At 35.1% G+C, this 14,525-nt stretch overlaps 1 protein-coding gene across 1 annotated transcript in view; it reads right to left on the bottom strand.

Annotated features, from left to right (window-relative positions):
* Nucleotides 1–14,525, bottom strand: part of AK9 (adenylate kinase 9) — a gene marked incomplete at both ends in the record, with an annotated part of 89,463 nt that overhangs the window by 35,610 nt on the left and 39,328 nt on the right. The window contains 5 exons of the mRNA XM_084258357.1: nt 366–458; nt 3,428–3,721; nt 7,609–7,685; nt 11,903–12,017; nt 13,169–13,325. Of these exons, the coding sequence (XP_084114483.1) occupies nt 366–458; nt 3,428–3,721; nt 7,609–7,685; nt 11,903–12,017; nt 13,169–13,325 (736 nt within the window). The remainder of the gene's footprint in view (nt 1–365; nt 459–3,427; nt 3,722–7,608; nt 7,686–11,902; nt 12,018–13,168; nt 13,326–14,525) is intronic.

Raw genomic sequence — 14,525 nt, 5'->3', positions numbered from 1 at the left:
TATTGGCAATAGATTAATTATTATCTATTAGTAAATTATTATGTATTAATAAAATCCAAATTATTTGGGTAATTGATATGAATTGCATATGACAAATTTAACTATTAATAAAATGTATAAGGTATTTGGTTAAAAACAGAATTATAAAACACTTAGATACACTTAGATGTATTTGGTGAAAAACAGAATTATAAGACACTTAGATACACTTTTAATATTATAAGCTAAATAAACAGAATGAGCATCAACTGAAGAAAGAAACAAGTAGAAGGTTGTATTATGCCTTAAATAACAGACAAAGACCATTTTTAAGAGAATATGAGGAATACTTTTATGCACTAACCACTTTTATGTTATGATCTAACCTGCTTGAAGTAATTCTTCTTCAGTTTCCAGGACCTCACTGGTTTCTTTTTCAACTTCTATTTCAACTGCAGGATACTCAGAAGATTCAGGTCCTTAGAAAAGAAATCTAATAGTCAGTGTTTGAATTTTAAAACATTATTCCATTATAATGTTTGGTACAGAAAAAATTTCAAATACCAGTTTAACTTGTATATACTATATCTAATGTAACATATAGTTCTTGTTACCTGAAGTATGACATAAAAAGGAATTAGGGCAGAAAATGAATATTCTTAAATATACAAAAGGTCATTGATCAGAAGACTTGATACATGGTCATACAATTTTGGCTAAGTGCAATTAAATATTATTCAATAGTATTTGTACATGGCATCAGGACAGCGGTGGATTTGTATTTGGCAGATATTGTCCATCTGCAACAGGGCACTCTTGGTAAAGCAAAAAACAAACAGAAGTGCCCAAAGTAATGAATTTATGTTTGACAGGGCCATTTCTTTCTTTCTTTTTTTTTTTAATTGTGGTAAAATACACATAAACTTATCATCTTAACCATTTTCAAGTTTACAGTATGGTGGTGTTAAATACATTCACACAGCTGTATAAATATCCCCAACCTTTATCCTCATAACTCTTTTCATCTTGGAAACTTGAAACTATACTCATGACACAATAACTTCCAACCTCCCCTTCTGTCCAGCTGCCTGGCAGTCACCATAATACATTCTGTCTTTATGATTTTGACTACTCTAGGTGGAATTACATAGTATTTGTCTTTTGAGGACTAAATGGGGCATTTTTAAGTGAAAAAAATTACCTACCTATGTAATTTAGAAGAGACTGTGTGGAAAGAGACGCTAAGGAGGAAGAAGGAATCACTAGCTAAACCAAATGTAAGGCCCTCTGAAATAGAATATGGTTTAATATGGCAATACAGATCCATCATTTCACAGAAGTGAACTAGTCTAGAAGTCCAGTTACGTTTACAGCATCAGGCTAGAACTTAGCCTAATGGAGTAGGATGTTGGCATTAGAACATGCAAAGCAGATTCCCTGGGGGGTGGGGAGGGAATGAGATAAAAGATAATAAAATTAAATAATTCTCTAGTCCAGATCCTCCCTAATTGTGAAACACTGTAGATATTAAGACTCTGGGTGTATGTTTGGTATTAATGAATGACAGTTTATTTTATTTCTTTGGGTATTTTATGACCTGCGGTCTTGCAATATGTAGGTGGGTCGGAGAATTAACAGTTTAATTGGCTAGGCACGGAAGAAAATAACAAAGTTTCTGGGTGAGAGCTCAAGTCAATAAAAGTGTGGAACTCTTAAAAGGAAATTGGGTATTTTATTCTGCTGGCGCCTCTGTGTGGTACAAGGGATATGATTTTATACTTTTTGTCTGATAATACCAATCTCTATAGCAAAAATAATCTATTTTGTTTTTTTAATTTAAATTTTATTTTTATATTCCCCATACAATTACAATCCCCTTATTTTGACCCCAATCCCTCCTTTCCCCACCCCCCACTCCCCGTAGTTGTTTGTTGAAAAAATAATCTATTTTGAACTTGAGATTTCTCATTGTAAAAATTCCCATTAATTCTGGTTCTTTTATCAACTATCAGGAGCTTTATAACCCTGAGTTGTTCCAGGCTGGGATCTAGCAGCAGGTGTCTGAAGACTTAATTTGTAAGATCAGTTTCTAATCCAATTCTAAGTGTGCTTGGAAGCATTTAAGAGCCTCACTCTCACCATGGTGGGGTCCCCTATCTTGCTGCTTCAGTCTTTAGAGTGACTTTTATCGCTCAGAGACTCCTTCTTGCCTGCTCAACCCACCAAACTGGAAATCTTACGTAGGCTGGCTTTGTGGGCCTGTGATCTGTGTAGCTGAATGGGATCTCATGCTCATATTGGTATCAAGAGTTTAATGCTCGTTTGTTGTCATTTTGAAATTTTTAATAATTTTATCTTTGAACTGTTTACTACAGCAAGACCCAAGCAGACGTCAATGGAATACATATGTGAGCAGAGATATGCATGATATGTGTTTGCCAGTCCTTGTCATTTCATCTTTATGAATGTTCCTGATGCCCGAGCATGAGCATAAAATTCAAAGGGCCCCACTATTTGTGGTAGGAAGTGTGACTGAGGAGTGGGTAGAGGGGAGTATGTGAAACCCTGGAGAGATCATACTTTCACTTTTTTTTTAAGTCAGTTCTTTTTTTTTTTTTTTTAAAGATTTATTTATTTATTTGTTTGTTTATACAAGCACTGGGTATAGTCAGAAGCGCGGGAGGGTGAGAGAATTCACCAGAGCCAGAGTGGGGAGTAGAACAGGCAGAAGGACCGAAGTACACTGCTGAGGGGAGCAGCGGGCGGCAGGAGAGGTCTGCGCGCCATGTGGGACCCTCCTCTGGTGGCCGGGGAGCAGCCGGGGATCGAACCGGCGCCGCAGGGGCCGTGGGCAGCTTCACAACCCAGCGCTCAACCGCTGCGCCACTGGGGAGGCCCTTACTCTGTTATTTTTCTGTATTAGCTAAGCAATTAGGCTGAAAGTGATGACATAGAAAGGGAAAGATAAAGGCAACCTAGAATTCCTCTTCCCTTTAGTCCTTCCCTAATAGGAAGCTAAAGGTAGAGAATGTTAGTAGAATATGTGCATATTAAGAAGTTGTATATGTTTTGTATATGAAAATGACAATGACCTAGTAAATGCATATACATGCATCACTGTGAAATAATAAATCTTTCATTTCATTTATTCTGCAGGAGTTAAATGTTCTATTTGCATTTAAAAAATAAGATGAACAGTGGCAGTAACTTAAAATTTAATTTTTCTTTTTTGGAATGACATGAAGTAGTCATAAAATAAAATGCACCACAGTAAGTTGAGAGACAAATCACAGGAGAAAAGAAAAAAAGTTTTATATTTTAGGATCTTTAGTGGCACTTTTCCCCTGTTTTCTGAGCAATATGCCCCACAAATTATGTAGCAGGCCCTGAGTGCCAGTACTCGGCCAGAGATCACACGGCTTTCCTTCCATACTTCAAACCATGTGACTTGAACTAAATGGCTGTTCTTTAGGATGGATCTCTCCATTCTTAGCCTGCTTCCATCTTCTCAACACACACTCATAAATACACAAGCATGCACATAAAACACTCCAATGCGGGTAAATGGGCCTCAATAAAGTCTGACCTGATTCTTGCTCTGGTTCAGGGACCTCAGAGATTTCAGGCTCTTCAGGTAAAGGTCCCTTGGTCTCCTCAGCTACATCAGGGGTTTCAGCTGCTTCTTGAACTTCAGGTTCCTCACCTTCGATCTCCTCTTCGGCCTCAGGGTCATTCTCTTCTTCTTCCAGAAAGAAATGAGAAGAAATAAATTGTCATTCTCTTCTCTTTGGGTCAACAAATATTTAATTAGTTATACCAGACAAGTTTTTTGGTGCTAAGGCCAAAACAAAGAAGAAGAAATGGGCCTCTTGGAGCATGGGGTTTAATGAGGGAGATAGATACATTATCTATTTTGTCTATTAAAATATAGATATAGTGGTAAAGTGATGTAGGACAGTGTCTGGACATTTTGCTGTAGGTGTCATTGCTTAGGTGAGAAACTGTACACCTGAACACTATATATGGTTGTAAACTAACATTACCTCAATAGTAATAATGAAAACTCTCTCAGGACCCAGATCCTGTAAAGCACAGGATGTCAGCTATGAAGGACTCTAGTCTCCAGGTGTTTTCTAAATAATCCCTGAAAAGCTCTGCTGACAAATTAAAGTGGAAAGTAAGGGAAGGTTCAAGCTTAAATTCAATTGAAGAGTTGGATGTAAATTGTTCCAAAGATAGATCCAGTGATATGTTCCATGATGACATGAGTTTTCCTCTTTGCTTTTACTCCCAGGGTTGAAAGTGCCCAGCGAAGGGGATATGACTGGTTCAGGTCATAGACACAAAAAGGATACTAAGTCTCTGACTTAAGTGTCCACAGACCTTCATGGCCTGGGGCATGACAGGGCATGCCCACAAAGATAGCAGGGAGGCCTTGCAAAGGAGAAAAAGACAGGTTGAAAGGCACTGGGGCTGTATCCCCACTGAAAAAAATCCCAGCAGCACTCTCTCAAGTACATCTACTTGCACAGTGGTGGTGGAGCCAGAAGCAAACCAGAGACCCACCTTGGGAATGAATGAGAAATGAGATTGCCAGACAGGAGGAGGAGAGGCAAGATTAAAAGGTCTCCATATGTCTCAAGCACTACGGCCACAGGATGAATTATGAGTTACAATGCAGCAGGATAAATGTTTACTTAGTACCAATTAACAGTTTATAATACTTAAAAAAAAAAGGTAAAGGATGAGGGTCATGTGCTCAGAGTACATGGGAGTACCAAACCAAGGGTTCATTCAAAGAGGAAATGTTTATAACAATTCCAAATAGTATAGCAATAAAAAACTGGAAAGAGCCCAAGTATCTATTCAATAAGGGAATGACCAGACCTGCATTGTCTGAAGTTCAGCACTAGCTAAAAGTGGCTGTTCAGTACTTGAGATGTGGCTGGTACCTGCTGAGATACACTGGTAAGTATAAAATGTAGGGTCTCCTTGGTGTCACAAGCGGATAAGTCTCAGCACTATGAAGCTATCCGCAACCACTGTAGCATGAGTTCAATCCCTGGCCAGGGACAACCCACATGGCACAGCAGACCTCTCCTGTCTCACCTGCTGCTCCCCTCAGCAGCGTATTTCAGTCAATCCACCTGTTCTGCTCCTCACTCTGTCTCTGGTGAATCCTCTCACCCCCACTCCTCTGGCCTATACCCCAGTTCTTGTATGTACAAATAAATAAAAATAATGCATGTATGAAAAATTGGTATAAAATATGTCAATAATATTTGTATCAATTACATGTTAAAATAATCATTTGAATATCACTTATTAAGTAAAATATAGTCAATTTCACACATTTCTTTAAACTTTTCATGACTATTAGAAAAATTACATATGTGGCTTACATTATATTTCTGTGAAGCAGCACTAAGCAACTCAATATATAATACTAGATTTTTCTTGTAGCTAATCACAAATAATACCATATTGGTCAAATAATACCATGTTGGTTGATATGTTAAATGTAAATTTAAAAATAATGAATCAAAATTTTGTGTAGATGCTAATGGCCACTATAAGAAATATATATGTAGAAGTCTTTCAGGAAGAAGATGGGATAAATGGTGGTGTCAGAAAACCCATCTCAAACTCTCTATATTCATGAAATTGACTAAAAACAAAGTGTTTTCTGTGCAAAGATCATATTAAAATTAATGAACTTATTTTTTAAATTTTTGTGAGAATTTCTTCCCTCCAGTGAGGATATTCCAAGAATCATATTCCTGTGGTGTGAAATAACTCTGGATGATTAATACAAATCTGGATGATTAAGCACCCAGAAAAAAGCATCCTGAAATGTCCTCTATTCTGAGGTCTAAGCAGGACTGCATAGCATGTACCTTTCAAGTATGTGATCTGGAATGTGTGGGTGTTTTGTGTTTTATGGAGGATTTCATACTGACATAGCATTTGATGAATCCTATCAGAATTGGGATGAAGTTTTGAGCGCTATGCCAGAAACTCAAAATGTCCTTCAACTGAGTAAAAAACAAAAGAATAAGAAACAAAAAAAAAAATTGGTCATATACCTCTAATGTGTGTATATTTAGTTATTTAAAATTTGTTTTTTTATATATACTAGGTACATTATAAAGCATACATATGAAAAGAATTGATATAATGATACAGAAATTAAAAAAATACTCTTTTCTAGAACCTAGAAAATGGATTATTATTAACCTAATGGATAACCTGTGTATTACATAAGTCAGCAATGGACTGGAAGATGCTCTAAGATCCTTGTACTCTCTGTGATTTTGACTGAGCATATGTTGCTAGTAGTTATTGTGTCATAATAAATTACCTCAATATTTAGTGGTTGAAATAACAATAATCTCATATGATCTTTGCACATGTCAATCTGAAGTCTTGACTGGGGTAGAGGATTCACTTCCAAGTGACTTCCTTCTACTACTCAATGTCAGAACCAAGGTCTTTAGGGGCAGAGATAAACTCTGTCCAAAGACCTGATCCACAGAATTATGTGCACATAAAAATGGTGATGTTTTGTTCTTTTGGAGTGGCCTATTGCAGAGCTATGGAAACCTGAAACAACACTCTCTACTGTTTGAAGCCAAGGACTTCTCTGACAGTTTGGTAGAACTTATGGACCCTAGAGTAACACTTTCAAACTCATAAAATATATAAGAAATCGAGCATATTGAAATTGAAATGCTATTATCAAGATATCAAATCATTTTATATTATAGGGGATGTGTGCATCTTTACTAATGCATTAAATAACAAGAACTATCATAATTTTGGAATAGCGAGAAGCATAAACAAGATACATAAAACTGTAATGTACTATAAACCTATCTTCATTTCTACTGATAACAAAGTCAAAGTACCGCTAATACTATTGTGGTTTGTTGCCTTGTTGAAGGAAACACTAAATTACAGTTAAAGGTTAGCTAAAATAAAGTTGATTATTTTTTCATTCAAGTTCACATACCCCTGAATTTTATTCATGGACCACAGGTTAAGAGCTCAAGCTTTATGTGAACCCATAACCCTAAATCATATACAGTGTTATAAACCAATGTCATCTCAACAAAGGAAAAAAAAAAAAAAGAATGGGGAAGAAAAGGAACTCCAGTCTCCAGTTTCAGAAGAAACTTTTAGAATCAGTTCTATAATAGAGATGGAAGTTCACATGCAAAGACAATGGACAGCCACAGTGAGAGCTGGATTGTTCCCTCATTCTTGGAGGATCCTTCTAATACAAATAATTCCAAGAGCTGTGAGGCGGCAACCATTTTAAACTCATTGTACAAGGTGTCCTGCCATGTACCCCTTTCTTAGAGAGGGTGCAAGGAGATAGGGCATCAGGAGTCTTTTTCCTATGAATCCATTACCAAGGTGATTGTAGAATTTATTACCCAAATTGTAACACTTTGAGAATGAAAGGGGTCAGATACTTCAATGCCATAGGTAGAAACTTGGATTTTCACAGGCACATTGGGAAGAACGGTGACCCTGCCAATAATTCACTTGAAATACTGCCATTGCTCCCAGAAACAACACAAAATTAAAATGACACATTATTTGTATCAATCCGTGTTTATTCACCTTTTGCCTTCTCGTTCATAGCATCTATTAGTCTTTGATTTTGTTCTTCTAGTCTCCGTGCCTCTTCTGCAGCTTTTCTGAAATAAAAAGGTCCAAAATTTAAATTATCTTTGGATATTCAGACATCTCACAATATTGTGTGATGTTAAGGTTTATTGTGGTAAAAAAACAGAGTAAGTTGTTCATAATATTTATCCTATTTTTTACTTTACAATGTAAATGTCTAATTCACTCATGTTGAGACCAGTTAATTTCCAGGTTTTTTTTTTTTTTTTTTGATAAGAAAAGTTGGAATCTTGTACTTTGTAAAACTTAGTCTATTAATTAGGAAACCTGTCAAAATTAATAAAAGATTGGGCCTCCCCTGGTGGCGCAGGCGGTTGAGCACAGCGCTGTGAAGAGGTCTACAGCCTCTGCAGCGCGAGTTCAATTCCCAACGGTCAGTGAGAATCCCACATGGAGCAGCAGACCTATCCTGTTGTGCCCGCTGCTCCCCTCAACAGTGTGTTTCAGTCAGTCTGCCTGTTCTGTTCCCCACTCTGTCTCTGGTAAATCCTCTCACCCTCCCGCACATATGGCCTGTACCCTGGTTCTTGTATGCATGAATAAAAAAAAAACTTAAAAAAAATTAATAAAGGCTTGTTATACACCAAGTTGAAAGATTAAAGGGAGACATTGTACCGTATCCCCTTCTGATTAAGTGAGAAATGCTTTTCATTTAACAGTATAATACTAAGTGAAAAGCGTATAAAACTATATGTAATACAATTTTAATTGTTTAGAAAGTATATAAATGATGACTAAAAGCAAACTAATCAATCTGCTAATAGTAATTACCTGAATGATAGCATTATGAGAGTTTAAAATTTTATTTAACAATTTTTTGCATTTAAAACAATTTTCTATATTGAATAATAGAACATTTGTGAATTTATCTTTGTAGATGGAAAATTTATTTTCTGATTTATTTTCTTTTTAGTACTGTAATAATAATATTTAAAGGAACTTTGAATATGGAGACTTAAAATATCTAGTTGGGATCTGTTTTTCATTAGAGTTGAAACACCAAACCTGCCTTAATGGTGAAAAAAGGTATAAGCATGCTATTAAAAATTAAAATGTTAAAATTGATATATTAAAAAAAATTAAAATGCCTTCGACCTAGACATTCTATGTCGAGGAATTGATTCCTCAGGAATTGCTATATTATTGCATGTAGAAATACAAGAATGTTGATTGAATCTTATAAAATTAATATTAAAAATAATATTAAAAAACTATCAAGTATTCACCAAAAGGGGACTAATTAAGTAGAGTCCATTCCTCTCAGTAGCACACTTCTAACCCATCCTGTTGACCTGTGTCTTCTGTGTCCTTTTCCTCTTCTTTTGATAATGTAGTTACATATATTCTCTTCAAAAGACAATACTACATCTCTTCTCCCAATGGGTGTTTCTTGCTAATAGGGGGTGCTTTCTCACTGTATTCCAAATCTTGCAATCCAGTCTGAAGTTTTGGTGGAACAAGGTTCTCTTTATTCAAGACCCAGACTTCTGAGATATTGACAGGGTGCAAATTCTATTTCGTTCAGGCAGAGTTCCTTTGTGAGGCTTTCCATATTCAAATCTGGATAAAGCATGCTGCTACTAGGAATCTGAGACTTAGCAAGAATGAGGAAGAATTTTGCTAGATAATGATTACTAGATAACTTTGATAAACCACTTGGATAGGTGAGTCAAAGACAAATGGAGGAAAGAGAGAAATGGCAATGACAGAAATTATTCTGCATTTGACTGGCACATTTGGAAACTGAGGCTGTAAAAACTGTAGAATTTATTATGTCTTTAGATTTTTAGCCCAAGATGTAATTCTTAATCCTGTTAAGTTGATCTCTATTGTAGCCAAGTTGGAAAGGTCTTTAAATGAGTATCTGTTATTTTTTGTTTTGTTTTTTTCTTTCTTTTTTTCTGTTTTAGATTCATTTTCTGCAGTATATGAAAAAAGTTTGTTTTGAAATATCCACATCTTTAAATATGAGTTTTAAATATTTTAAAAAGCAACATGTAGAAATGTAGAAAAGTCTGCTTCAATCTGGGCAAGTCTTTGACATTAAAAAGTTTACAAAGATTTTATACAAATCCAGAATTAAAAGAAGTAAAATTCATTATAATAAATTATAGAAATAGTTCAGAAGATTCCATATAGAAAAAGTAAGGTGAGTGATGAGAATTGGGAGAACGTAGAGGAGATCTTTTCCCTTTTTTAAGCAAATTAGAGATATACATGTAATTTTCCTACCTAAAATGTAGCAGACTATCAGCTTAGAAATCACATGGACTTTTGTTTTACTTTTATATTCATATTGATATTTTTAAATTATTTGAGTATTTCTCATACACTGGGGAAAAATTAGGTAAATGCTTAAATCCTAGCAGTAGTTTTATTTATAATGCGAATATACAGTAAGTATACTGAATACAGTGTAAATAAACATTATGTTCTGGGAGTGACAACTACCTGCCCTAGGAGACAAGAGAGCAAAGCCATCTCGTATATCTGAAATAGCTATGTAAAATCTACCACTTGCATGTAGAGTCAGTCTTTTGAACCCCCTATACTAGTACCCAGTCTTTGCGGTCCCCACATTGCATTCTTTTTTTTTAAAGATTTATTTATTTATACAAGAACTGGGGTACAGGTCAGAGGTGTGGGAGGTGAGAGGATTCACCAGAGACAGAGTGGGGAACAGAACAGACAGACTGACGAAATGCACTGCTGAGGGAAGCAGCGGGCGAATCAGGGGAGGTCTGCTGTGCCATCCATGGTACATTCTTTAGAAAGGAAGAAATTTATCCCAATACTGCCTTCTTCGACACTTATATAATACCAACATCTTTAGGTCAAAACAATATGAAACCAGAGGCACCCCCTGTCAAGAATAATTACATTCTTAATGTCAATGACTCACTGTTCCTATCTATATAAACTACATTCAAATTTGTGATTTTTTGAAACAGTTCTCACAGTAAAATCTGTCAGATTCCTTCCAGAGTCTGAGTCCTCACTTTGATTAGCTAATAAATTGTTTGTCTAAAGAGAATTTTATTCCAGTTAACTGTAACAAAACTTTTCAAAGCTAAAAATAAATGTAATAAATTTATTCTCTAAGTTAATAATACTTTTTAGTCACTATATCATATAATATTATTTATTATAGTAAATATTCATTATATGTTATACTTAATATAAGTATAACATACTTTGGGAACATGTTAAGTTCCCAAAGTAATGGTTAACTTAGATGAATAATAAACACTGAGAAATAAAATTCTCTGGCACAGACCTATCAGTTATCCATCTATACCAACTTCACTACCCACTTTCCAGCTTTAAAATTTCTAGATCTCAAAGAACTCTCCAAAATCCCTGCTCAAATTGCTAATATCTGAAAAGGAAATAGCATTTGAGAAAACTTCAAGAGATACCAGCATCAATAGTAGGAAGTTTAATGGATTAGCATAAGAAATTTGTTTCTTAAATTTCTTGTTCTTTGTTACTTTGAGAAGCAGGAAACAAATTAAAATGTAAAATATCTAAAGATGTGTTTCAGCAAGGAAGAACAATGAAAAAATAATACACCTTTTCTTTTTATACTTTTTCCCCCAATCTGAAGAATTTGATAGTTTACTAATGAATAGATAGAAATGTATTCACATTTTTAAAAATTCCTCACTGTACTCAAATTAGACAATGAGTTCTTAATGTTAAGTAGATGGAGGGTGAATGAGTGAAGCGTGTGCATATATGAAAGGGTAAAGTCAGACTCCCAAAATTATAGTTATGTAAATGATTGGTAAATCAATAAAATTTGAAGGAAAAAACCTCGTCTTGTTCTTTCATTATATAGGACTGAGGTTTTAGATTTCAGTTCGATCACGCATTTAGTATTTTGATTTTCTTTTTGTCATATTATTTAAGTTGTAAATACTAGTTAATGAAATTATTTATCAGATAAATATGGTAAAAAAAAGTCTTACTTGTGCTTGTTGATTTTTTTAAAAAGTCGTTTAGAGTAAGTTTGATTTGGAGCCTTGAAAATATTTACAACCCTGTACTTCAGAAATTATGGGTTTTTTGATGAAATTACAGCTTTTCTTAGAATTAATTCACATTGGACCCAGTTAATAGAACACTACTTTGATATTAAAGACATTTCATAGATATAAATTGTAAGTAGATATTTAACAACCATAAAAGATACATTAACATGTTTTATTATGTCAGGAGATTTTACCTTGCTGCTTCTTCCTCTCTTCTTTTCTTTTGTAGCTCTTCAAGTAATCTTTCTAAAATACTGGAGTCAATTTCAGATTTATTCTTTAAATATATTCTATTTAACAAATATTTTCCTAAAATACAGAAAAAGAGAATAATACTAATTTTGAAGCCTGTAAAATATAGTGAAATATAATTTTTTTGTCTATTTTCCAGTTTGCTTTTCTTTAAGCACTTATCTAAATATAGCCTTTATTCTTTACAGCATTGAGACTGTCTTAAATCCTTTTAAAAAGTATATATTATAGGGCCTCCCCAGTGACAAAGCAGGTTGAGTGCAGTGCTGTGAAGCTGTTCGCAGCCTCTGCAGCGCGAGTTAGATCCCGGCTGGCCAGGGAGCAACCCACATGGCGCAGCAGACCTCCCCTGTCTCACCTGCTGCTCCCCTCCGCAGTGTCTTTGGTCTGTCTGCCTGTTCTGCTCCCCACTGTCTCTGGTGAATCCTCTCACCCTCCCACGCCTCTGGCCTGTACCCCAGTTCTTGTATAAATAAAAATAAATCTTTAAAAAAATGTGGAAATGACCAAAAAAAAATTACAAAATTGCTAAAAAAAAGTATATATTATATAAATAACTAAAATATGGCATGATATAAAAAACTAAAACATGAAAAGTATATAGATTTCATTTTCATTTTCTGGAACCTATTTTCAAATATATTTCCTTAAGAGGTAAAATGGCAAAATATTCTTGGTCTTCTCATTGAAGATTAGTTAAGGTGTGGATTTATTTCTGGGTTCTCTATTCTGTTCCATTGGTCCAAGGGTCTATTTTTATGCCAGTGTCACATAATAGTATCATACTATGTTGATAACTATAGACTTAAAGTGATCGCATAATTAAAATTTAATTTTGTTCTCTTTATGTACCTACTATTTCTCATTTGAGGTAAAGACAGACTAATATATATATATAGTCTTTGTCCTCAGCCTTATTTGTGCATTTAGAAATTATAGAGCTGGTTAGGAGAAAGGTGTTAAATTCTCAGCTCCCAAGAATGATTATAAGGGCCTGCTGGAATGTCCAGTGTTCTAGCGCATTAGTTTTGATCACCTATGTGGTGGCTGGAAGCTGTATTTTTGTGTGTCTCTAGGACACTAAGGAATTGCTGGGATGACATTTGTATCTAGGGAGGGTGGAGAGTTTTCCATTGCATATTTTAACTAAAAATATTATCTGCAACAATAACTTCATTTTCAAATTTACGTGACAAACATTTACCAACCATTGTTTTCTGCATTTGATAAAATGATTACTAAATCAGGTGTAATTCCTTTTTCATTTAAGGCTGTCCACAGTTCTTTAATAGCAGGGCAGTTGTCCAATATCCACCCTCCGTACATGGGGGCACCATCAAACCTATTCTTATTTTCTTCTGTTACCTGTGAAAAATGACACACTGGTATTACCACCACAGTTTGACAAGTCAAGGATGTTACCACCACATTTTTGTGAACCTTAACCAATGATATTTTGAGTTCTTCTGACTGCACAGAGAAACTTAAAAAAGAGAAACTTAAAATAAAGCCATAAGTTTAAAAATTAACTGGGAAGCAAAATCCTTTATTAAATAAATGCAGCAATATAGTTTTGGTAGATGTTGTTCAGTATTACAGAGTTCAGAACCTGATTCAGAAGATCTAGCACAGGGCCCCCAAATCTGCATTTTTATGCTCCCAGATGACGGTGGTCTATGAATAGCAAAGTCCAATTGCAGCTTGCCTTTTTTAGTGACAACAGCTGTCACTTCTCTTTTGCTCATCCCTCAGTGTAAGAGCCTAGAGGTGCTAAGATGGCTACTAATATAGCAACAGCTTCAATGCGCACATGGAAACTGGTAATGTGGATCTGAGTATACCAACTCAAAGGGTTTTAAACAGCTTTGAGTCTCCAGGTAATCACAGGATATCAGAAGTCAAAGAGGAAGCAATGTCAAGAGGGCCAAGTAAAACTGTCTGACCTATGCAGAATTTAAGATTATTTGCTTTGTATATTTCTAGCTGAACAAAGTCTTTTGTACAAAATTGTTATTTTATTTTTTTAAATTTATTTTTTTATTTTTATATTCCCCATACAATTGCAACCCCCTGATTTTGACCCCAATCCCTTCTTTCCCCGCCCCACCCCCCCAAAGTGTGTCTCTGGTTCATAGTTGTTTGTTGATTTTGATTTTTTTCTTTCTTACAGTTACTCTCTTTCCTGGTCCCTTATTTAGGTTTTCTAGATTCCTGTTATGAGTGAGACCATCTGGTATTTTTCTTTTTCTTTCTAGCTTATTTTGCTGAGCATGATCCCTTCCAGCTCCAACCATGTTGCTGCAAATTGCATGTGTTTATCTTTTTTGAATGCTGAGTAATATTCCATTGTATATATGTACCACATCTTCTTGATCCAGTCATCTATTTTTGGGCATTTGGGTTATTTCCATAGCTTAGCTATTGTAAATTGTGCTGCTATAAACATAGGGGTGCAGGTGCTCTTTGGAATTAATGTTTCTGTGTCCTTGGGTAAATACCTAGCAGTGGAATTGCTGGATCATATGGAAGCTCTATCTTTAGTAGGTTAAGGAATCTCCACACAGC

Source organism: Talpa europaea (genome assembly GCF_964194135.1).
Source record: "Talpa europaea genome assembly, chromosome: 2".
In the NCBI taxonomy this organism is placed as follows: Eukaryota; Metazoa; Chordata; class Mammalia; order Eulipotyphla; family Talpidae; genus Talpa; species Talpa europaea.
Note: the sequence above shows the minus strand (reverse complement) of the source record. Positions and strands in the feature narration are given on the sequence as shown.